This window comes from Danio rerio, chromosome 10, assembly GCF_049306965.1.
Source record: "Danio rerio strain Tuebingen ecotype United States chromosome 10, GRCz12tu, whole genome shotgun sequence".
NCBI lineage: Eukaryota > Metazoa > Chordata > Actinopteri > Cypriniformes > Danionidae > Danio > Danio rerio.
This window is the reverse complement of record NC_133185.1, coordinates 45392936-45420000: the sequence shown is the minus strand read 5'-3', so window position 1 is coordinate 45420000 and position 27065 is coordinate 45392936. Positions and strand designations below refer to the sequence as shown.

At 37.1% G+C, this 27065-nt stretch overlaps 1 protein-coding gene across 31 annotated transcripts in view; it reads right to left on the bottom strand.

Annotated features, from left to right (window-relative positions):
- gramd1ba (GRAM domain containing 1Ba) overlaps positions 1–27065 on the bottom strand; it is a 168753-nt gene that overhangs the window by 83340 nt on the left and 58348 nt on the right. For 25 of the 31 annotated variants that reach the window (XR_012386541.1, XR_012386542.1, XR_012386543.1 and 22 more), the window contains one exon: positions 19783–19860. Coding sequence is in view for 21 of the 31 variants with exons in the window: in XM_068224027.2 (XP_068080128.1) it covers positions 19783–19860 (78 nt within the window). In the remaining 10 variants the exon portion in view is untranslated. The remainder of the gene's footprint in view (positions 1–19782; positions 19861–27065) is intronic. The other 6 variants (XM_073915158.1, XM_073915154.1, XM_068224015.2 and 3 more) reach the window with 1 other exon arrangement.

Below are 27065 nucleotides of genomic sequence, written 5' to 3'. Positions count from 1 at the left end.
ATAAATTAGTTTTCTGTATTTCTTTGGCATTTTCCCCCATTTATTTATGATTTTGAATTGCATTACGGCGCATTGATCTTTCTTCACTGCAAAAGAATACTTTTCTTATTTATATATTTTTTTGGCTTTTTTCTAGTCCAAATATCTGAAAATTCTTGAATCAAGAAGAATTTTGTAGGCAAGCAAAACATATTGTCTTGTTTTCAGAAACAATATACCAATATAAAATCTTTCTTTTCTTAAAACAAGCAAAATAATCTGCCAATTGGTTAAACAAAGTAAAGTTGTTTTTACTTTTGACATGAGATTATTTTTCTGGATGGATGGATGGCTGGATAGATTTTCATCAGAACACCAGGGGCCTCATGTACGAAGACTTGCGTGGAAATCTTACTAAAACATTGCGTACGCACAAAGCTGTAAATGTGCGTACGCAGAAAAAATTTCAGATGTATGAAACACTGCGTACGCTGAATCTCACGCATATTCTTTTGTACATCTGAATGAACGTGAAACTGAGCGCAACATGCACGAGCACAAAACCCCTCCCTGCCTCCTCCCCCGTATGAATATGCTAATGACTATGCTAATGGAAAAACCCAACGAAAAAGCAATGGCAAAAGCAAGCAAAAACAGAAACTTTGAACAGAATGTGAATTGGAGGTGCTGCTTTCGGAGGTAGACCGGAGAAAAGCGGTGTTATTTGCAAGTTTGTTTTCCGGAGTTAACAACAAAAGAAAAAAATAGAGTGGGAGAGTTTAGCTGATGCGGTCAACACAGTTGGGTCTGAACATCGCACTGAGTGCATTAACAAAAGAAATAGTGTGATTTATATCTGTAAAATGTTGCAGTACGCTTAACGGTCTCAGTGGCTGCAAATTGCGCTTTAATGTTTAGCTGGTCAAATGTATGGTATGGAAACCTTATATACCTGCTGAACCCGTCTCATACAGCTGCCATTGCAAGGCTCAGACACTTTGTAGAGAGGAATTTAACACAACTGCCTCTAGGAGTCGCCAATGGAAATAAAACAGACACGCACAAAAAATGTGCATACGCCTGCCAGAAAGCTGCCGTGAACCTGCGTACATTCCCACGTTCAGTTCATTGTTAGTAAATCCAAACGTGAGCGATTCTGAGCGTGAAACCTGGCGTACGCAAAGTTTTTGTGCGTACGCAGCGTTGATACATGAGGCCCCAGATCTGGGAGCCGATTGATGACTGCAATTTCACATTCACTGTAAAAACCAATTTGTAAGATTCCAGAAAAAAATTATAAAAAATCAGCGGCTGTGGTGGCCGGAACTTTACCATTAAAATATGATAAAAACTGTCAAATAATTTTCCAAATTTTAAAGAACTACTCTGATGAATTTTTTATATCCTGAACTTGTCATCGAGATAAAAAGTCTCTCACTGTAAAAAAAAAAAAAAAAAAAAGCAAAATTCTGGCAGCTAGGGTACAGAAAAAAAGATAAATTAAATAATTAAATTACACGTTCAATTACAGAAATGTCACATAATTCAAAAGTTTTTTTTTCAGTAATTTTACAGTACACTTTCTGCATTTTCATCTGCAAATTTTAGAAACAACAAACAATAACTTGACTTCTGGCTGATCATTCGGTATCAGAAGTGGCTTATATGAAAGGCAAAAGCCTCTAGATTACGCTTATTTGACCAAAATTAAACATGATCATGCCTTGATTTTTTATTATTTAATAAGAACAGTAAGGTCTGACTTTGCTTAGACAAAAGTCTTGTCACTGAACAGAAATAATGTCCAGTATAGAATATAAAGTCATGCTGCAGTGGAAACAGAATGAATATTGTGTCTGACTCCATCATGAGCTTGGAGGACTGCATCCATACATCATTATTAAAGTCATCTGGAAAGGCAAAGAAAGCGTTCTTGCAGGACTCCCTGAGTTCATCAAGATTCTTTGGATTCATCTTCAATGCCTCCTCCATCTTACACCAGACATGCTCAATAATGTTCATATATGGTGACTGGGCTGGCCAATCCTGGAGCACATCGACTTTGATGTGAACTTTGATGTGGAGGCTGAAGTATGAGAAGGAGCGATATCCTGCTGGAGAATTTGCCCTCTCCTTGTGGTTTGTATTGCAATAGGCAGCACAAATGTCTTGATACCTCAGGCTGTTGATGTTGCCATCCACTCTGCAGATCTCTCACACATTCCCATATTGAATGTAACCTTAAACCAAGACTTTTCCTTCAACAAACTTGACTGATTTCTATGAGAATCCTGGCTCCATGCGGGTTCCAGTAGGTCTTCTGCAGTATTTGTGAGGATTGGGATTGCAGCTCAACAGATGATTCATCTGAAAAACAGACCTCCTGCCACCTTTCCAAATGATCAACTAGAAGTCAAGTTATTATTTGTTGCTCTTACAACTGAGATTATGTCAGGTAGTGTAAAGTGGAAAGTCATGTAAAAACCATAAAACTCCTATAATTCAAATAATGAGCCGTAAGTGCAAAGCAGAATATTAATAATTTGTTCAGCAAAAATGATCATGTCAGCAACAAAAATCATGTCCAACAGTTAAAATTATCATCCTAAAGGCTTTCATAGAGAATATAGGAAGGTCTCACTTTTTACATTTGTCACAAGCTGATAATTAAAATGTGATTAACACACAATTATACCTCCTTTTGGCCCCTTTAAATATAGCAAATTTTGGGGAGGGCAGAGAAAGCAGTGAATAATGTATGCTTGCTGTTGTAGGCTCGCTGCACTTTTCTTCTGCAGCGTAAGCATCTCCTAACAAACTATAGCAAAAGGGCAACTCCGAATGTTGCTGATCACATCAAAACAAAAAACCCTGTCCAATCTACAAGGTCTGTTCTCACCTTATATACACAGAGGAATATATAGAAAGAGAGAGTGAGGCTGGTGGAGTGATCTCATTGTTAATGAGTCTGCCTTGAACAGCTGCTAATTAAAGAAGACACACACCTGACTTCATCAAAGCTTTGAGTCTGAAGAGAAACAGACCTAGTTAGTCTAGTTAGTTACTGTGACAGGGACACAATGAACTTGAGCTCGTGTCGAACAGAAGAGCATGATCTTTGCAGGCTCTTTTCCCCTCACACACGAGTGTGCCCTGTTTAAAAGGCAGCCCCATCACTTTGTTTAAGAGGCAGATCACACAAAATATATTCGATCGTGTCGATCATAAAAAAACGACATTATGAAGAACTTCCTTCTCAGTATAATTCAATTCAAATGAAACAAAAATAGGATTGAATTCCTTCATTCATTTTTATTTGGCTTAGTCTCTAATTCAGAGGTTGCCACAGCAGAATGAACCGCCAATTACAGCATATGTTTTACGCAGTGGATGCCCTTCCAGCTGCAACCCAGTACTAGAAAACACCCATACATTCTGATTCATATACACACACATACACTATGGCCAATTTAGTTTATTTAATTCACCTATAGAGCATGTGTTTGGACTGTGGGGGAAACTGAAGCACCCAGAGAAAACCCATGCTAGCACGAGGAGAACATGCAAACTCAACACAGAAATGCCAACTGGTCCAGCCAAAACTCGAACCAATGACCTTCTTGCTGTAAGACGACAGCGCTAACCACTGAGCCACCGTGCCACCCCAGAATGAAATGTAAAATTTAAAAAATGCTCCAGAGAATAATCATAAACAAGCAGACACTATGAAATGTGAGGATTTCAGAAGCTGTATGATAGCTTGGAGTGTCAAACCATCTTGATGTATTTTATATGTAATATATTTATATGTCAATAAGCAAAAATACCTTGGTCAATATTACAGATTTTTCTTTTATGACAAAAATCATAACAATATTGAGTAAAAATCATGCACAATGAAAATTCTTTGTAAATCTGCAATTATATAAGAACTTAAAGGGCACCAAGGTTACTCCTTTTTTCCAGACTTAAAATATGTATTTTTTGTCTCTAGAATGTGTTTCAGCTCAAATCACCCATGAGACTATTTATTATAGCTTTCAGAAGTTTGTAATTTTTAGCTCTGAGCATCTTGTAGCAGTTTTTGTGGACTGTGCCTTTAATGCTAGTTCTCCCCGCCACCGTTCCCACCTCCCTGTCAGAGTGTGCCTCAATCTCCGCCCTCGGCTGCATCAGACAACAGACAGACATAATAGAAGCTTATCTCATGTAACGTCTGTGAGAAATACTAAGAACTTTCCCAATGAGCATTTGATGTATTTGTTGTGGAGTTGCAACGATGAGTCTCACACAATGTCGTTACAATGTTCACGCATACACACAGAATCACACACATACAGCGTACACACACACACACACACACACACACAGACAGCGTGCGCGTTTAGCTTTACACTGTTTTTGCTTGGCAAATGTGACAGGATACATGTTAATATCCACCGCTGTATGGATATCTTATTGTTAATGCAGAAAATAAACCTGATTTAATGTCCACAAAACGGGGATGAAGCATCTTCGTTTATAATTGTACGGACACACGGCTGTGGTGATGAAGTAAAGCTGAAGTGAATCACTGTAATTCATTACGAACATGCACTGTTTTAAAAGCGTTTTAAACTTGTAAAACTCACTCTTGATCACATCTAATGATGATTGATGATCACAGAGAGCTGAACAGATCTTTTAATCCCAGTTGCTTTGCGCACCTTCTGTCTTGTTGATATGATTATACATGTTACAACAGAGACATGTTAATACACAGCTGTCAATCAATTCGGTGGGCGGGGAAACCGCACTTTAATGTCAAGTTGCAGTGGGCCTCAAAATGGGAGGGATTTGGATGCTATTTTATTGTCCGGAAATTTAAAAAAAAAAAGAAACTTATTGTCTTTATATTACCCCAGTATGACTGTGGACACACTATACTTACACACAGTTCTGTCTAAACAGCTTACAAAAGATGATTTTCATCATAGGTGCCCTTTAAAGGGGACCTATCATGCTCCTTTTTAAAAGATTAAAGTAAGTCTCTGACGTCCCAATAGTGTGTATGTGAAGTTTCAGTTCATTATACTCCACAAATAATCTTTTCTAACTTTTAAAAAAACTGCACTGGTTAGGCTTTGATTTTAATTTTTAATCCCTGTTGCTTTAAATTCAAATAAGATTTAAACTCCCAGTTCTCTTTTAAAAAAAGATAAGTAAATTCTTTACAAATGCCTATGCATCAGCATAGTGGCTGCTAGGGGTGTCTATGCTAATTGTTACTAATGGGTGGGGCTTTCCCCTTCTGATGACACATACAAAGAGAGAATGTCAGTCAAAGTGTTTCTGCAGACTGCTTTTAACCTAGTGTGATTATATATATAACCAGCCTCTAATGGAACAAAATTATATATATATATATATATATATATATATATATATATATATATATATATATATATATATAAATCATTTTGTTCCATTAGAGGCTGGTTATATTCACACACCGTTGCCACAGACCTGTGTTTAAACCCCATTATTTTTATATATATATATATATATTTTTTTTATAAATTCTCTTTAATATTTTTAATAATAAATTAAATAACTTTTTTAATTAATTGTTTGAAACACTCAGATTTCAGCTAAATATAGTCATATTCTAGCAAAGTATATCTGGATAGCATTACTGGAAAGCTTATTTATTCAAATTTCAGATATTGCATAAATCTAAATTTCCCCCAACAAATTAAAAACCTATGATTGGTTTTGTAGTCAGTTGATCCATTCCTAAAACAATCTCAATTGCTGTTTACAAGATAAACTGATTTCAAGTCATTGAGGATTCAAAGATCAAATTCACAAAGGTTAGTGGTTTCCTGGAGGGCCTGTTTGCAGCTAAAAACTAAAATCTCTGCCTATTTATCATTAAAAAAAAATCTTTGAGAGATTAGGTTGTGCTTCCAGCCCTCTTCTCAAATAGGGCTTCACAAATGCCTTTGCGTCAGCAGAGTGTCTGTTAGGGCTGTCTATGCTAATTGTCACTAATGGAGGATTAAAAAAAAACACAGTAGAAATATTGTGATTAATATAAAATTTTAATCTTTCAGTTTTAACCAAGTCAAACCTATAATTTGAGGAAGAAATGTATAAATGCACTGTAGCTGTAACTAACTTTTTTAGGTTGATCCAAAGCAAAACTTTATCCATTATCCAATTCACAATGCACCAATCAGACGACTCCTAAACTACTACAAATACCCTGTGTTACATTCCACTGCTATCTTCGTTTTGAGGAATCCCCTCTTCCACCCCTACTCCTCCTCCTTCCTAGATGGGTGACATGGTGGCCCAGTGCTTAGTGTTGCGTAAGGATGCTATGCAAACTGGGGTAGTACCAAATTCAGCTTTATTATAAGAATGGTCAATCAGGCAAGGATCAAATACCAGAATAATCAGTGTAGTAGGCAATCCGCAAATCCAATAAAACAGGCAAAAGGTTTGGTGCAAGCAGAAAAGGGTCAAAACACGATAATCAGTCCAAAAGTCAAAAAACACAGGCAACAGCAAACAAGGGAAAACGCTTCTGTATGGACAGCAACAGCTTAACAATACTCAGCAACATGTGTGTGGAACAGAGGGGTTTAAATAGTCCAAATAATCATTGTGTGAGTGGCTTCAGCTGTGAGAGTGTAATCAGAATCTGGAACCGGTTGTGTGTGTGTGTGGCCTGACTGGGTGTTGTAGTCCATAACATGGCAGATATGTAGTTCAACGAGTGTGAATGTTTTCCAGCGACCTCTGGTGGTTAGCGATCGCTGGTAATCATAACACTTAGCACTGTTGCCTCACAGCAAGAACGTCTCTGGTTCCAGGCTTTACCGAACCAGCAGACGTTTCTGTGCGGAGTTTGCACTTTCTCCACGTGCTCATGTTTGTTTTCCACGGGGTCCCTGGCTTCCTCCCACTGTCTAAAAACTTGCAACTTAAGTTAATTGACTAATCCAAATCAGCACCTAGACATGCTTCTAATATGTAGTTATCTCCCCAGAGCAATCACGTACTGTTCATTGGTTATTACAGCAGGGGAGTTCTCGAGATCTACCTGAGCTCAAACTCCCCTCCCGCCTTGTAATGGGAGGGAGCCCCGGGCTCGAGGATCTTATGAGCTCAGGGCTCTCTCCCGGGACAGCATGCCACACAAGTTTTTTAATCAATCATCAGCTAAGTGTGAACTCGTGAAATATGAAGCATAGTTTTAGCTCCTTTCAGCTCATTTCTAATATCAGTTTATAGTATTAGCCAATTATGTGGTAATCAGCCTCATGTCTCTGACATTTATCATATAATCAATGTTTTATCATATAATATGATTCCTCTGGGATTTCAATGTCTTATCATATAATCAATGTTGACTTGGTCGTGCCCAACTAAGCCTGGTTTCTCTCAAGGTTTTTTTCCTTCACTTTCGTCAATTGGTGAAGTTTGTTCCTCACCACCGGTTTTCTTGGTTTAGGAATTGTGAAGCTACACATCGATGGATTTGCTCCTCAGTGTTTGGACTTTCAGCAGTGAAAATTAAACTACACTGAACTGAACTAAACTGAACTTCAACTCTGAAAACTGGACTGACAGTTTCAATTCACTATAATCTTCTATGTGAAGCAGCTTTGACATAATGTACATCGTAAAAGCGCTAGAGAAATAAAGATGAATTGAACTAAATTGAATTGCTACTGCTCTCCCGGCTCTGTGGACAGGCCATGGAGTTTTGCTTATGAACATTCCCACCAATATTAACTGCTTAGTGATTATAATATATATATATATATATATATATATATATATATATATATATATATATATATATATATATATATATATATATATATATATATATATATATATACATATTTGCTGAAATGAAACATATTATTTACTATGCAGACTACAGTTTTTATTTATATATATATATATATATATATAAAATAAAAAAATAAAAACTGTAGTCTGCATAGTAAATAATATGTTTTATTTCTGCAAATGTATATATATATATATATATATATATATATATATATATATATATATATATATATATATTGTATGTATGTATATATATATATATATATATATATATATTGTATATATAGTGTATATATATATTGTATGTATATATATATATATATTGTATGTATATATATATATATATATATATATATATATATATATATATATATATATATATATATATAATTTTATAATAATACAATTTATTCATTTTTTTATTTTTTGAATGAATGACATTTTGAGGTTTGAAGCAAAGTTAAACTATACTTTGGGAAAACTACTGTACCAAATTACAGTCCCCTTTTAGAGATTGTTCAGTGTACAGTATACTGCAACACGAACTAAATACATCTGATTGTGCATATTCCATAAAACATTACACAAATACCTTACTAAAAATAAGCATGTAACGTCATGACTTTTTGTCATTATTTTGAAAACAAAGAAATACATAAAAAAGCCACTATATTAATTAATTTATTGCATCAACACTGTATAATGCAGCTATGAAGTTGCCAGATATTATTAAATGATGATCAGAAACGAGGCTCGCATGTACAATTACCATTAATAACTGCAAGTTAGTTCAACTTTCAGTCCTCTTCCAGTTTTCACAGCAAAAGTCTGTGTAATTCAATATATCACAGGAAACAAGATCTGTTACAGTAATTCAGCCTGGATGAAACGACTGCGGATTTCTGCCTGCTAATTAAAACCTGTCCAACACCTTCAGAGAGTAAAAACAGAGTAAAAGCACTCACTTATCCCGGCGAAAGTGTAGTCTTTTTCTGAGCGTGGACACCCGAGGGTGACAGCCCAGTTTGACGGGAGAGGTGCATGATAAAGTCCTGCTCTGAACCATGATGTTCTGCAGTCATGTGGACCTGCGCGCGCTTCACACACACCCTCACTGAAGGAAAACACTTCATTACTGATTTTACTGCATCTCCTCTGCATCCCTCTCTCTCGCTCGCTCTCTCTCTCTCTGCGCAGGCCGTGTCTTGTCCTGCGGTGACCCAGATCCTGTGTTTTCTCAGTTTGTGTACATCAGTACAGTTTGTTTCCACACTTGAGGTGTGTAGCGGTCAGACCTCCAGCAGAGATGCTAATATGATCATCAGAGTCGCAGAAACACAAGAGACTGCATGCAACTGGTCAAATATGAGTCAGATTTATAATCAATTTGGCGATAAGATTTAATGTTTTCCTTTGACTTCAGTGTACACTCAAAAATGCTGAGTTCCACAATCGATTTGTGTTGAGACAACTTGAAAAAATTAAGTTAACTTATTAGTTTTTACACATTTAAGTGTTAAGATCACATTTCAAAAGTCACATTTAAGAGTTCCACAATCGATTTCTGTTGAGACAACTTGAAAAAATTAAGTTAACCTATTAGTTTTTACACATTTAAGTGGATTTTGAAGATAAAAGAATTGAGTTACCCCCAAAAAAACCCAGGAATTGTGTTGTTTCAGCTCATTTTAAATAAAGAGTTTAAACAAACAGCAAACATCATTTTTTGTGTATAAATTGAGATGCTTAAGAGTTAAGGATCCACACTCAGGTTTTTTAAACAGAATGGTCAGGCAGGCAATGGTAGGGATGACTGATGCGAAACTGATGTTGTTGAGATCTCGAATCGTTTTGAAACACTGCACTGAAGCATGATTCGAAACACCCAGGTCACGTGACTAAAATGATTCAAAGTATGGAGTCAGTCTAGGGCCATTTATACTTGCAACATGATAGAAGGGTTTGCAAAAAAAGTATTGAGCAAAAAAATTTTTAAAACAAGTTGCTTCATGGGCGAAGCAGTGGTGCAGTAGGTAGTGCTGTCACCTCACAGCAAGAAGGTCGCTGGTTCGAGCCTCGGCTCAGTCTGCGTTTCTGTGTGGAGTTTGCATGTTCTCCCTGCGTTCGTGTGGGTTTCCTCCGGGTGCTCCGGTTTCCCTCACAGTCCAAAGACATGCGGTACAGGTGAATTGGGTAGGCTAAATTGTCCGTAGTGTATGAGTGTGTTTGTGAATGTGTGTGTGGATGTTTCCCAGAGATGGGTTGCGGCTGGAAGGGCATCCGCTGCGTAAAAACTTGCTGGATAGGTTGGCGGTTCATTCCGCTTTGCTGACCCCGGATTAATAAAGGGACTAAGCCGACAAGAAAATGAATGAATGAAGTTGTTTCATAGAAGGCAGGTCCGGGCCTGCCATACACGCCCCAGTTCCCGTGACTCTGCCCCCTTGTCAAATCAAGGCCAGAAAGTGAAACACACAGAAATGTGAAGTGCAAAGAGAAAACTCACAGTTGGCTAAAAAGCAAATCAAAATGAGCGTTGCAATTGACTTGAGAGGGTTTGTAAAGGCAATATTGGAAAAAACTATTTTGCAAATATATGTGTATTTTTTAAATATTGCAAATATTTTAGCTTTTTTTTTTTACACTGCTTGATTTTTATTTGCGGTATATTTGGCCCTAAATTGACTCCATATCGAAGCACTCAGGTCACGTGACTAAAGCAATTCAAAGCATCGACCATTTCAGAAGCATTTCAAGACCTGGCGAATTTGCCAGGTCAAAAAAATCTCATGTGGTCTAGTGGACTGTGCTAGCTAGCTACTGCGCTGCAAATGTCCTGAGTTCAAATCCTGACTTGTGCAAATACTCAGAAATTGTGACTTGATGTATTTTAATGTTAGTTTTTAATGACCAAAACAAGACATGTTTATTCACAAAGTGTTCATTCAGATGTCAGACCAATGTTCGAACATAACACGTTACAAGAACAGAGTACTTAAAAACTAATATGTATAGACGCATCACCCTGGATACGAACTCTGCATTCCAGTCAGGAATCACCTCACCATTAATCACTTGAAATCTCAATTCTACAACATGGGCTAAAATTCCCCAATTTGTAAAAGTTTTGATTTAAAAGTTTTGGAGCTGACACATTTGCTTCAACTGTTTAGTGTTTAATGAAGCCTTACTCTGTCCTCAACTAGGCAATGGTCAAAACAGGGGCAAATAGAAGCCACAATATGTGATCAAATACAAGCTAATGGTCAGAACAGGCAGCGAAAACAATAAAACCAGGCAAAGAGTCTACGGCTATACAAGAAAACGCTTCATGTTGTTACAATAATGAGACTCAGTGTGTGTGTGGGTGTGTGTGTGAGAGAGAGAGAGAGGTGAATAGAAAGTCCCGGTAATAAGTCTATGATTTGTGTGTACATGTGTAATCAAGGGGAATAAGGAACTGGTGTGTGTGTGTGAGGTGCATGATGGTATTTGTAGTACAGTTCAGGGACATGTGTAGTTCTCTAGCGATCTGCAAGGATTAGATTGGTGGTGATTGTGACAACAATAAAAAAAACAACGTGGGCTCATTCTGAAAACATAGCCCTATATACATTTCCGGAGAGTGCGAATTATGTAGCCAGAGGTACGTATGGCTGCATTTCGTCTTTAAAATAAAACGCTATGGGGTGGCATGATGCTGTTCCTTTTCACACTTAACAGCTGATCGCTTAATTCCATTTGCCATTTGCTGTTACCAGTTTGTCCAGTGCCTTGTTGTGTACGTGAGAGGACTTGATAGGCAGAGCAGAGTTGACCGTGATGACATGGTTTGCGTCTGGTGATTGGTTGGTTGGTCAGTCAGTCAGTCTGTCAGTTGACAGCGGCCTCAGATTTACACGAGAACAGCAGGCGTGACCGGCTCTCGCAAGAGAAATTTGAGATCCCAAAAAGCTTTCAGGTTTTTTCAAAATAGCTTCTTTTAGGTTCAGCAGAAAAAAAGGTTGGAACCACTTCCTTGGTGAGTAAACAGCAAATAAATTTTCATTTTTGGGTGAGCTGTCTCTTTAAATGGTTTGACAGAAGTACTAGAGAAAAGTCGAGCAACTATAGTATGAATTAATGGGGATTAAGTATAAATTAATGGGAATCTTGGCCAGCTCATTTCACAATGTGTATAAATGAGAGTGGAGGTGTTTCACTGCAATTCATTCAGCCCAACGGGACACAAGCAAACTGAAAATTCATCACCTTTAATGAGCATTAGCTGCTTTTACGTCATTACACACAAGCAATGTAAAAATAAGTGCAAGAATCAGCTGAAATTGGGTTGCTGAATGCGCAAAAACAAGCTGTGGGCGACTGCCTGTATACTGACTTTGACAAACTGACTTTCACAGGTGTAGAGATGTGCACACACACACATACAGACACACACACCCTCACTCAAAGAAAGGATTGTTGCTGTTTGTTCAAACTGCTTGTTTACAATCAAAATAATCTATTTGTTTTGTGTTTAATACACTTTAATTAAAAAGAAAGAAACAAGAGGTGGCTAAGTGGTTAGCACTGTCGGCTCACAGCAAGAAGGTTGCTGGTTCAAGTCCCGGCTGGATCAGTTGGCATTTCTATGTGGAGTTTGCATGTTGTCCTCGCGTTGGCATGAATTTCCTCTGGGATTTCTTTGGGTTTCCAAAGATATGCGGTATAGGTTAATTGAATAAGCTAAATTAGTTGTAGTGTACTGGATGTTCCAGTACTGGGTTGCAGCTGGAAGGGCATCCACTGTGTAAAACATGCTGGATAAGTTGGCGGTTCATTCCGCTGTAGCAACCCCTGATAAAAATGATATTTAACAAATGAATGAATGATTTTTAGGGGTATTACTTTTATAACACTAGGAGTAAGCTTAGTTAGGCAGGCAATAGTCAAACAGGAACAAACGGTATCATGAGTGAAGTCCCATAGTGAAGTCATGTTCACAGGCAGAGGTCAGTGTAGGCAGCAAACAGGATAAACAAAGAAACAAAGCAAGGATCTAAAGGCACGGCAAGATTAGACAAAGAAAATGCTTTACAATGTTACAAGTAAACATACAATAAGACTCAGCAATGTGTGTGTGTGAGGTGAATATATAGTCCATGTAATCAGTCTATGATTTGTTTCCAGCTCTATGGCTATTTTTTTGTGCTATCAGGGAGAGAACTGCAACTGGTGTGTGTGTGTGTGAGGTGCATGATGATCTGCAATTGCTAAATTGCTGGTGATCAATCAATCACCTGTAAACTGTTACCAATAAATTTTTTTTTGAAAAAAGACAATCAAACTTCAACCAAAAAATATTGTCAATTCAAAAATTCATTCATTCATTTTCTTTTCGGCTTAGTTCCTTTATTAATCTGGGGTCGCCACAGCGGAATGAACCGCCAACTTATTCAGCATATGTTTTACACAGCAAATGCCCTTCCAGCTGCAACCCATCACTACGAAACATCCATACACACTCATTTACACTCATACACTCATAAACAATTTAGCTCACCCAATTCAACTAAACCACATGTTTTTGGACTTGTGGAGGAAACCGGAGCACCTGGAGGAAACTCACACCAACACCAAAATTTCACACAGCCGCACTGACCCAGCAAGGGCTCGAACCAGCGATCTTCTTGCTGTGAAGCAGTTGTGCTACCTACTGCACCACCGTGCTACCCCAATGTTAAAATTGTAATAATTAATATATTAGTGTATTCTTGTGTACTTCTAATGCACATTTAATAGTGAATAATCTAAATGTCTCTGTCTGATTAATGCAACTGGTGTGCAACAAAAATTGTTTTTTTTGATTGGTTATAAAGTTCAACGCTGCAAACAAATGCTTAAAAAGATGCTGATTCTGAAACAACATTGCACAGATTTCAATGTGTTTTAACAATTTGACACCCTTTATTCATTTGCACTACTCACTGTAATCTTCCATTTATTTAAATGTCATTTATTTTAAATGTGTCTGATATTTCTGTTCCTATAGGTGACACATTTACTAGAAACCCCTGTTCATTTCCCACCCAGTTTTGAATGCAACCGAAGATTTTCAGTTCCCATTTAAATCTTTGACAAAAATACACTAGAAGTCAGTGGGATTAAAACCAAAATAACTCTTGTGTGTTGTACAAAAAGAAAGCTATTATACCTTTATAATTTTTTTTTTTTTACTGCAGAACAAAAATAAACATTTTGGAGATGTTTTTACATATTATTTGACATAAAAATACTTGAATGTATTACTTTAGTCAATCAGATAAGTACAAACTGTTACCAATGAGTGAAGTTTCACAAAATAATTTCGTGAGGACCATGTGATATGATCGAACACAGCTGACCCTTATCGCTAATCATTAGCTAGCCTATCGGATCACCCCACCCCACCCTTCCACCTCCTCCTCAATTCTATTATCGGAAGACACGGTGGCTCAGTGGCTGGCACAACTGCCTCGTAGTGGGAGGGCTAATGGTTCAAATTAGAGGTCTGCATTTCTGCTGCTGTACCTCGGGACCCGACCAGATTTCTTGCGGCGCTGAAATAAATTCACGAATAAAGAGCAGGAGCAGTCAGTAACTGGTGTATTTTGAACGGAAGCGGGCGATCTAACAATATCGCTCCTGACAGGGGCGGACTGGGACTAAAAATCAGCCCTGGCACTGTAGCCAAAAAAGCCCACATTACCACACCGACACAGCCCCATCCACGGACATGCACGTTTGCCACTTTTATTGGTGCACAGTTGGTGAAATAATATAAGCAGTACCATATTTAATAGACATTTAAACATGTATGTGTTATACATGTGTTATGTATGTGACTGGAACAAAAAACAACCCATTTCTAACAAATTTATAAATGCAATCGTTTCATTCATTCATTTTCTTTTCGGCTTAGTCCCCTTACTAATCTGGGATCGCCACAGCGGAATGAACCGCCAACTCATCCAGCATATGTTTTACGCAGCTGATACCCTCCAAGCTGCAACCCATCACTGGGAAACCCCTATACACACATTTTCATACACGCACTACAGACAATTAGGCCTACCCAATTCACCTATAGCACATGTGTTAAGACTTGTGAGGGAAACCGGGAGGAAACCCTCGCGAACATGCAAACTTCACACAGAAACACTAAATGACCCAGAATAGGCTCGGACCATTGACCTAGTAGCTGTGAGGGGACAGCGCTACCCATTGCACCCTTTCGAGACTATTTCAGTTAATTTTAAGCATTTGGCAGCATCTGATTTTAGAGCAACTTTTTGCTTTCTCTGAGCTTTTCGGCACCGCCTTACCTTTTTTACGGTCCATCTCTGACAATTAGCTTGTGTTGCACTTACTATTTGTTTGACATTCTTGCCAGATTTTGATTACACCCGCATAACCTCTGATTGGGTCGGCCCATCTCAAAACCAGCCGGCCATTGCCGATTGGGCCAATGCTTAACATTTATTATAATTATTACTATCATCATCATCATAATATTCATAACGAATGCTGAACACAAAGCGGGAGCGGTCGGGTTCGGACTGAAACGTGGCGGGAGTGGGATTTAAAAAGTCCCACGCAGATCTCTAGTTCAAGTTCTAATTGAGCCTGTCGGTACTCTCTGCGTGGAGTTTGCATGTTCTCACCGTGTTCATGTGGGTTTTGAATGAGTGTGTATGGGTTTTTTTCCCAGTGATGCGTTGCAGCTGGAAGGGCATTCGCTGCATAAAACATATGCTGGATAAGTTGGCGGTTCATTCCACTGTGGCGACCGCAGATTAATAAAGGGACTAAGCCAAAAAGAAAATGTATAAATAAACACCACGCAACAACATTTCATCAGTCCTCTCAACAAAAACAATCACATTCTTCCAATACCGCTCTCTTTATAATGCTTTAAAATTCCCCGAAAGACACAATTTTATTTAGTTTGAAGTCTTTTTGCAAATTATTCCATGTCCAAGGTGCACAATAAGAAAATGCAGTTTTACCCAGCTTGAGGTATATTTAAAAAGCAAACACTTGGAAGAGCATGACTAGTACTTCTCAGAGCTAAGACAAAGAAGAGTACAAAGATAAGCTGGAAGTTTACCTAACATAGCTTTATAGATAAAAGTGCGCCAGTGTTGTTTTCTGCATACAGCTATGTAATGTCCAGCCCACCATCTCAGATAAAATGCAATGATGAGTATGAGATGTTGCAGTTGAAATAAAATGTAGTGAAGTATGATATACAGCAGTAGTGCTCAACCCTGTTCCTGGAGATCGACCTTACTGCAAAGTTCAGCTCCAACCCTGATCAAACACACCTGAACCAATTAATTAGGACCTGAACAGCACTTGATAAATACAGGCAGGTGTGTTTGATATGGCTTGCACCTGAAATCTGCAGGAAGGTCGATCTCCAGGAACAGGGTTGGTCATGCCTGATATTGACCTTATTCTAAAATGCGGAAGTGCGCCTGTTTTCGCGATTGTCTTAGAACTTCCGATTCAGTCGCCTATGGGAGAACTGACTAGGAATAATAAACGGCAGAAAATGGCCAAACTACTTGCTCAACAAACAAATGTTTGCATGACTACACAGACCAAGTAGCATATTATAATAAGAAAATATTAAATTGCAACATCAAGCAGCGTAACGAGCAGTTGTTAACGTCAAAAAATGAATGGAAGTGAATGTGACCGGAAGTCGCGAGACAAAAAGATTCAAATGGCAGCGCCCGCTCGTCTGCTGAGAATAAGGTGAATACAGAATCAAGTCTTGTTAGAATAGAAGACGCCTCATGCATGTATAATACATCACCATTATCAAGCACAAACTAAAACATGCATGCTTTTTTATCTATTTATGCACTTTTAGTCTACACAGAGTGATGTTCACATGTTTCCAAAAGAAAGAACAGCATATTTTAACAGGCCGCTAATAAAGAAACGCCTGAAGATGAAACCCGCTCGTGTGTTCTCCAGCTGAGGATCGGTCTGTTCTCTGTCCAGCTGGCCACCGGAAGAACATTTGAGCACAGCTAAAAATCTGAGCATTCACTACGAAAACTTGCTTACCTTATTCGACCCGCAAAGCACCTGCTGTAGTTTGTCTGAAATGTGATATTTCTGGGATGATGAATAAAAAAAAGTATCCAAAAATATGCAAATTATGTGCAGCTCTGCGATTGGGATTGAAACACACAAGAGCTGTTTTTGAGGTGACACAGATCTGTGGTCGGACTCAAAACTAGACTACAAATGCAGAACTCCAAGCACTCCGAAAGAAGAACAAGTTCAAAAGCAAAACACGAACTACTGAAAAAAACAAAGTTCAAAACCACACTTGAGAACCGACTCTCGAAAGCAGCTGCTTGCAGGATGTTCACAGAATATAAAGCAAAAACATTTACCACATACTGTGACTGTCGCTGGATAAGACTGAAGGGCTTTATTTTATAAAAACAACCCTCCTGGATGTGCTTTATCTTGCTTATTGCATGGCTACTTGCCACAAAACATAAACATTAGATACAAAATATTGTTCTGAGCAGTAATAGTTCATTAATTCTTTAATTAAACACAAAAGCAGACAGAAACTAAACCAACTGAATAGAGCATATACTAACCTACAGATTATTCAGCCACACAATGGCACCAAACAGTCAAAAACACAAAGCTGACATAAACAAAACCTGCTGAATAGAGCATATACTAACCTACAAATTATTCAGTTACAAGATGGCAGCAAACTATCAAAAACGCAAAGCTGAAAGATACGAAATCTACTGAATGGAGCATATACTAACTTACGTATTTTTCAGTTACAAGATGGCACCAAACTGTCAAAAAATGCAAAGCAGGCAGAATAAAAACCAACTGAACGGAGCATATACTAACCTTCACATTATTCAATCACAAGAAGGTACCAGTCAAAAACGCAAAGCTGAAAGAAATTAAACCAACTTGAAGCATATACTAACCTTTGTGTTATTTAGTCATAAGATGAGGGCAAATAGTCAAAAACACAAAACTGACAGGACTGGTAACCAACTGAATGGAGCATATACTAACCCGCATATTATTTAGTCACAAAATGGCGGCAAATAGTCAAAAACACAAAACTGACAGGAACAAAACCAACTGAATGGAGCATATACTAACCTGCATATTATTTAGTCACAAAATGGCGGCAAATAGTCAAAAACACAAAGCTGAGAGGAACGGTAACCAACTGAATTGAGCATATACTAACATACATATTATTCAGTCACATTATGGCGGCAAATAGTCAAAAACACAAAGCTGACAGAAATGAAACCAACTGAATTAAGCATTTACTAAACTACGTTTAATTTAGTCACAAGATGGCAGCAAATAGTCAAAAACACAAAGCTGACAGGAACGAAAACAACTGAATGGAGCATATACTAACCTGCGTATTATTCAGTCACAAGATGGCATCAAACAGTCAAAGATGCAAAGCTGACAAAAACTAAATCAACTGAATGGAGCATTTACTAACCTTTGTATTATTCAGTAACAAAGATGGCGCCAAAAAGTAAAAAATGCAAAGCTGCCAGAAACGAAACCAACTAAATGGAGTATATACTAAATCGCCTGCTATTCAGTCACACCTATGTATTATTCAGTCACAAAGATGGCACCAAACAGTCAAAAACAAAGCAGACAGAAAAGAAACCTACTAAATGGAGCATATTCTAACCTACTTATTATTTAGTCACAAGATGGCATGTTAACCTCCATATTATTCAATCACAAGACAGCGGAAAACAGTCAAAAACTGAAAGTTAATCAACTGAATGGAGCATATACTAACCCATGTATTGTTTAGTCACAAGATGGCGGCAAACAGTCAAAAACGCAAAATTGACAGAAACAAAACTTCCCGAATGATGCTGTGTTATTTAGCAGTTGTTATCTTGAGATAACATACCTTGGAATGTTATGACTGACCAATCAGAATCAAGTATTCCAGCTGTATATTAAAAAAAATGTTTAATCAATTTATGCAAATCTTGCGATTTTTTATGTGAGTATTTATTTGTCAAAAATCAGACTTCCAGGTTTGGTACTGATGTCATATGACGCATTTCTGTGAGAATCCAGTCCCATTGTGATGCACAGTTTCAAATACAGTATAGGGAAATTAAATGGAACTAATTATTAAGTAAAATAATGACTATTGAAAATGAAAGTAAGTTAAACAAAATAAAATAAGAAACTAAATAAATGCAATAAATAAATAAATAAGAACAAAATGCACAATAGTCATTGAGTAAAATAATGAAAAATAAAGTAATTAAATTTGTAAAAAGGGTTGAATTTAGGAGAAAAAAAGTGTCAACAATAAGGTCAAAATTTCCATGTTTTATGTTCTACTGAGGTGGAAACAGGTCGGTCTGATACACTCCATAACAAACAACATAAATATTTCCATCAAAAACAATTAAATACATATATGAATTGTGTTCATTCATGTAACAGGAGTGTGATCTGAGCAATCCCTGACCCCTGTTGGTCATATCAGGCAACTACAGTAAGAAGAGAATAATGCATAAGGCAGGACTGCAAAATAAATTCACTCTATTCTTTAATCAATGGTTTGTCTAAAAACATGAAACCCAACTCCTATAAAAGTTTCTTCTTAATGCATTAAATTAAATTCCTTGACCATGAAATCATGAGAATTTAAAAGCACAAAAGTGTAGGTGAATAGGTTTAAAAAATCATCTAAATTTATCTCTGACAAATCAATATTGGTAAAGCATGAATTATAATACCTTGAACATTTCAAAAATACTCAAAAAATTCAGAATGACAGATCCACATTATGTGTTTAACATTATTATATACAGAACTGAACACCAAAGCAGCCAAAGTGAATGAGTGTGTGTGTTTGTGTAATACCTGTCCTCACGTGTGTTGGGGCTCAGGTAGCGTGTGGACTCTTCCTCATGGCTGCTCTGCAGGCTGCTCTGCTGGCTGCTGGAAACACACAAATCCAACATAAGAAACACACACACACGCAGATGTCCACTTATACTGATAATGATCAAATAAATGTACACATAAAAATGCATGTACACTCAATATTTTGCTAAGTCTTTAAAATAAAATATTAAAAATAAACCGAATCAGTACAATTCTTGAGTTTTTTTTTTGTTTGAAAACTTAAATTGCTTTACTTCAATTTGTAAAAACAAAGCTAACTTAATCAATTTGTTTTGGGACAACATGAAGAAATTTTGTGAAACCTAGCATTTTTATAATGTACACAGTAAATAAATGCTGGCTTCCACACAATCAATTTGTGTTGGCACAACATGAAGGAATTAAGTCAACTTACTAGCATTTAAGTGTACAATTTTGAGTAGATTGAACATAAACAATTAAGTTTATATTTTTGCTACTTCTTTAAACTAATATATTAAAATGAGCTGAATCAACACAATTCTTGAGTTTTTTAGACAACTTAGTTGTTTAATGTTCAGCCTTCTTCAATTTGTAAAAACAAAACTAACAATCAATTTTTGTTGGGACAGCATTGAATGGAATTGTGTGAAACCTAGCATTTTTTACAGTGTACACGTGTAAACTAAAAACAAAGTTGGCTTCCACACAATCGATTTGTGTTGGGAAAGAATTAAGTAAGCTTTTCAGTTTTTAAGTTTACAAATTTGAGCAGATTGAACATAAACAATTAAATTATCGACAAAAAACTAAAGAATTGTGTTAATTCAGCTCATTTTTAAATATACTAGTTTGAGCAAACAACAAACACCTTTGCTTGAGTGCATATTGTTAAAATCTAAATTATTAGCCTTCCTGTAAACGATAAATTAATTCAAATAATAACTTTAATAATATTGACTAAGGCTGCACGGTACTGGCAAAAACAGTTGAAGTATAAACTATACAGTTGAAGTCAGAATTATTAGCCCCCCTTGGATTTTTTTTTCTTTTTTAAATATTTCCCAAATGATGTTTAACAGAGCAAGGACATTTTCACAGTATGTCTGATAATATTTTTGCTTTTGGAGAAAGACTTATTTGTTTTATTTTGGCTAGAATAAAAGCAGTTTTTAATTTTTTAAACACCATTTTAAGGACCATATTATTAGCCCCTTTAAGCAAATTTTGTTTTTCAATAGTCTACAGAACAAACCATCATTGTACAATAACTTACCTAATTACCCTAACCTGCCTAGTTAACCTAATAAACCTAGTTAAACCTTAAAATGTCCCTTTAAGCTGTATAGAAATGTCTTGAATATTATCTAGTAACATATTATTTACTGTCATCATGGCAAATATAAAACAAATCAGTTATTAGAAATGAGTTATTAAAACTATTATGATTACAAATGTGTTGAAATGTGTTGTTTCTCGGTTAAACAGAAATTGGGGGAAAAAATAAACAGGGGGGCTAATAATTCTGACTTCAACTATGTATGTATGTATGTATGTATATATATATATATATATATATATATATATATATATATATATATATATATATATATATATATATATATATATATATGTATGTATATATATATATATATATATATATATATATATATATATATATATATATATATATATATATATATATACACACACACACACACATACATACATTTTATATACACACACACACACACACACACACACACACACACACACACACACACACACACACACACACACACACACACACACACACACACACACACACACACACACACACACACACAGTATAAATGAAATAGACAGTGCTTTATTGCTTTCTAAAGAGTCTGGCAGTATTGACATACAGCAAAAAATAATCATACGATAAAATATTATAGCAAATACTATGAAAAAGTTCTTGCTCTGTTAAAAATCACTGAGGAAATATTTTAAATACACAGGAAGGGTAATAATTCTACTTTCAACTGCATATAAAACAAATACAACGTGTTAACATTTAAATGTTTTATTTCACTGTAGGTTTACGGATGATTTCAACAAACATTTACAAAACATCTTAAAGAGATAGTTTACCCAAAATTTCACTTGTTACAAAGCTGTTTCTTTGTTACAAAGTTTCTTTCTTCTGTTCGACTCAAATGAAGAAACTTTGAAGAGAGCTGAAAACCTGTAGCCATTGACTTCTATAGTACATGTTTTCCTTACTATGGAAGTCAATGGTTACCAGTTTTCTTCAAAATATTTTCATTTGTTGTAACATTTTCTTTTTTGGGTGATCTATTCTTTCAATTAAACAATGCTTCCTAAATCTGTTTAATCTTCCACACTAGAGGGCAGCAGAGAGTTTCTGTGGATTAAATCCAGAGTTAACCTTTTATTGAATATCTATCACAATTTTCCAATAGTTCTGGCCTTAAAGGAATAGTTCACCCTAAAATGACAATTTACTCTCCCTTTCCTTGTTCCAAACCGTTAGGAGTTTCTTTTTATGTTAAACACAAAAGAAGATATTTTGAAGAATGCCAAAAGCCTGTAACCATTGACTTCCATAGTAGGAAAACAATTTGAAGTCAATGGTTACAGGTTTTCAGTTTTCTGCAAAACATCTTTTGTGTTTAACAGAAGAAAGAAACTCTTAAAAGTTTGGAACCACATGAGGGAGAGTAAATAGTGAGAGATTTTTTCTATTTGGGTGAACTATCCCTTTAAGACATGAGTAAAATAACATCCTGTGTCGAACCACAGAAAAACACACACACGAGTTCTGGCATATTACACATGATAAGGAAGCAGGTGATGAAACAGATCAGCATAACTGAGCCCTAGATTACTGAACACTGGTGTGTTTGAAAGGGTTTTACACCAGTAAACACCTGACAGCTCACATCACTGAAACCTCATTTGTGCCAGTCAGCCGTGTCAAGCATTCAGCTGCATGTCTGGATATACTACGTTATACACTAGTTTAAAGGGGTTTATACAGTCCTATTAATTCTTATTAGTGGTACAGTCATGAAATGTATGCACACCAAACACCAAAATGAGGATGAGAATTATGAAAGAACTAAAAAATAAAGCAAGGACGCTTTAACTTTATTGCAAGACTTCTCTATAATATAAAATGTTATTTTCAATAAAATTCCTAAATGAAAACAGCTGCTCTAAATGAATTTTTGTCAGCATATATTTTTAAAATATACACTCACTGGCCACTTTATTAGGTACACCTGTCTAACTCCTTGTTGGACACGCAAATTTCTAATCAGCCAATCAGCCAATGTCTTAGACATGGTCAAGACAATTTGCTGCAGTTTAAACCGAGCATCAGAATGGGGAAGAAAGGGGATTTAAGTGACTTTGAACGTGGCATGGTTGTTTGTGCCAGACGGGTTGGTCTGAGTATTTCAGAAACTGCTGATCTACTCGGCTTTCACGCACAACCCTCTCTAGGATTAACAGAAAACGATCTGAAAAAGAGAAAATATCCAGTGAGCGGCAGTTCTGTGGGCGCAAATGCTTTGTTGATGCCAGAGGAGAATGGCCAGACTGCTTTCAGATGATGAAAGGTAACAGTAACTCAAATGACCACTTGAGCATTGTGTCAACGCCACAGCTAACCTGTGTATTGTTGCTGACCATGTCCATCCCTTTATGACCACAGTGTACCCATCTTCTGATGGATACTTCCAGCAGGATAATGCACCATGTCATAAAGCGTGAATCATCTCCGACTGGTTTCTTGAACATGTCAATGAGTTCACTGTACTCAGATGGCCTCCACAGTCCCCAGATCTCAATCCTATAGAGCACCTTTGGGATGTGGTGGAACGGGCAATTTGCATCATGGATGTGCAGCTGACAAATCCGCAGCAACTGTGATGCTATCATGTCAATATGGACTAAAATCTCTGAGGAGTATTTCCAGTACCTTGTTTAAGTAAAGGATTAAGGCAGTTGTGGGTCCAACCTGGTACTAGTCAGATGTACCTAATAAAGTGGCCAGTGAGTGTATATTTAAATATATATATATATTTTAAATAGAAATAATGTCACAATATTATTTTATGACATTTTATGTTTTTAATCGTATTTTTAAGGCAACCTTGCTGAGAATAAGACACCACACCAAACAGACACAAAACGCACAAACACCAAACATTTTGGATGATAGTTTATTGTGATGGATGTTGTAAGACATATGCTAAATGGAAACACAGAGATGCAAATATTGAACAAAAAAACACATATAGTTGCTTGAAGTGAATACATTTTCTTTCTGTAAAAAAAACATTAAAATAATAAAAATTAAAACATAAACATGCACAAAAACTATGGCAGAAAATATATTTGCCAAATTAATTCTTTCAAGTTTCACACGACTGATTAATTCCCACTCAAAAGAAAATCACAGACTCATTTCTATTTGATAATATTATAAAATAATCATTCATTCATTTTCTTTTCGGCTTAGTCACTTTATTAATCTGGGGTCGCCACAGCGGAATGAACCGCCAACTCATCCAGCATATGTTTTAAGCAGCGGATGCCATTCCAGCTGCAACCTATCTCTGGGGAACATCCATACACTACGGACAATTTAGCCTACCCAATTCACCTGTACAACATCTCTTTGGACTGTGGAAACCGGAACACCCGGAAGAAACCAACAAGAATGCAGGGAGAACATGCAAACTCCACACAGAAAAACCAATTGACCCAGCCGAGGCTCGAACCAGTGACCTTCTTGCTGTGAGGCGACAGCACTACCAACTGCGCCAGCCTATTATAAAATAATACAATTAAATTCTTCAAAACTGAAATGAAAACAAACCAAATGTTACATAAGCATCACATAAAAGCAAATGTACTGAAGTGTACCCAAGCGTTTGACTGCTAGCGCTCTTCAAATGTCAGCTATTGTCATGGCTTTCTGAAGTACAACAAACTCAGGCTCTTTAGAAACATGTGCTTCAGCCTGCATTTGTGTGAAACTGCAAAAACATACTTCAAAATACATTTGACTGCAGTTTCAAGGTAAAATGAATTAGGGTTGTTAAAAGTATTGACTTCTGTACCAATCTGTAATTACATTTTAAAAACAACATCCATTTCCAGCTATAACCTGAGTGCTGCTGAGCATGTTCTTAAAGGGCCATGAAACCCCCTCGTTTCAGCAGGGTGTTTTCACACCTCTACTTTGGAAAAAGTCAGAAAAGTGGGCGTGTCCAGCTCTGTTTAGGGGGGAGTGTCGGAGGAAGAAAAGAGGCTTGGTGTGGGAGTGTCTATTTGGGCGCGCTGAATTTCATAGTCAAAACACACAACCACAGTGGACAATGTGACTGTGTTTACATGGACATCTGTAGTCGAATTATTTGCCAAATTATTAAATGGTGGACTTTAACTGCAGTTTGGCTCTTTCATTCAGGGAATTCATTCATGTCCCTCGCGACAAACGTGATATTTGATTCGAGAAACTGCTCTAAGCGTGTATTTTTCATACAATGTTTGATACCGCACGGCAAATGAGAGAAAAAAAAACTCAGCATTTCCCGGAAACTTAGATGCACACGGCAGGTAGTGTCAAAAAGCCGCGTGTGTTATTCGGGTCACAAAATCCAACACGAGGTTATAGTTTGGTTGTAGTGCTAACTTGTTTACACTCGGTGCAATAGTTTGTTTGATACGAATAAAATACGAACTGAATAAACAAAGAGCGCTGGTCGCTCACTTACCAAATCTGTAGAAACAGGACAATCCACAGCAACTAGAGCCGCGTCTTTATTAAGAGAAGACTACAAGCGAATCCGGATCTCAGCGTTTGCAGATGAGAACAGCTCTCAGGTAAACAATAATCCTCCTTAGACACGTAAGTTATTGTTGTCGAGCGTCACGTACACTGTTAATCCATGCGTGACTCCAGCTGCGCTCTCACAGAGAGAAAATGAAAACAAAACTTAACGGCAGCAAACTATAAAAGCAACACTTCACGCTTGTTTTGCCAATACAACGTGGCGTCTCTGCCATCTAAACACTGTGACAGTAATGAATATTAATGAAGTTACACAATAGAGCGCGCTGATTGGTTTGAACCAAGCCTTACTCATGCATTAATGCAACACACTGTAAGACGTAATAAGACACACTCTGGCACAGACGCCCAGTCTGCACGCTGGAATACACGCTATTATGTCATGGCCGTGACGCAGCTTCAAAAATTCGTTTCAAACCGGAAGTACGAATTTGCTTGAAATAACTCAAAAACAACCAATTTACACTTTTTAGTGAAATATAGGTGTCCTAATAGTGTTTTTAGCAGTGTGGGACACATATACAATTGTCAACAGCTCAAAAAATGTGTTTTGGTGTATCGTGACCCTTTAAACGCCGCTGATTGGCCATTGTGTTAACATGAAATGACTGTGATTGGCCGTGAAGACCATCATTTACCACTTTACACTGCTGTTTACCAAGTGCAAACACAGAAACATGGACACTAGAGCTCCGAGTGATATATTTTTAGAAAGCGCCCTCTAGTGGATTTGTCCTCAGAAACATGCGACAAAACAAACCTGGAGGCAAGCATTTCTAATGAGCCTGGGCTGAGTACAACATAAGGTCATAACAGATATATACACTATATTCCATGTTGTATTTTTGTCTATTAAAAGCCAGCAAAAGTCATGAATATTTAAGGAGTCCCCAGACAAACGACTGTCAGCATTCCTGGCAGCAGCAGCAGGCGGCCGCTTGTTCTTCCCTCCAGCCTATAAATGTCACAGCAGAAACTCCGGTTCCTCCGGAGAAAACAGAAAAAACACTCGCACACAAGGATTCGGTGAAGTCTAATGTACCAGAGCAAGCTCACATGAAGATGAAATGAAGTGGTGCACATTAAACATGATGGACTGCGGGGATGGGTTTGAGCAGACAGTGGATTTTTGGAATGGACTATATGCACAGCGACTTTGAATTTTGTTTAAGGGGCTGTTCACATCACGTCTTTTGCGTGTGCAAGTTTGCTACTTCCAATGGAGGTTCGCAGCTTGCATGTGCACGCTTATTGGAAGATACATACATCTGCACATACTCTCTCGTATTCCAGGCGCACCAAGTTGAAAACATCTCAACTTTGCAGAATGCCACAAGCTCACAACGAGTCTTGTGACAAGAACTGACCAATCAGCTTCATACTTTGTATTTTATATATATATATATAT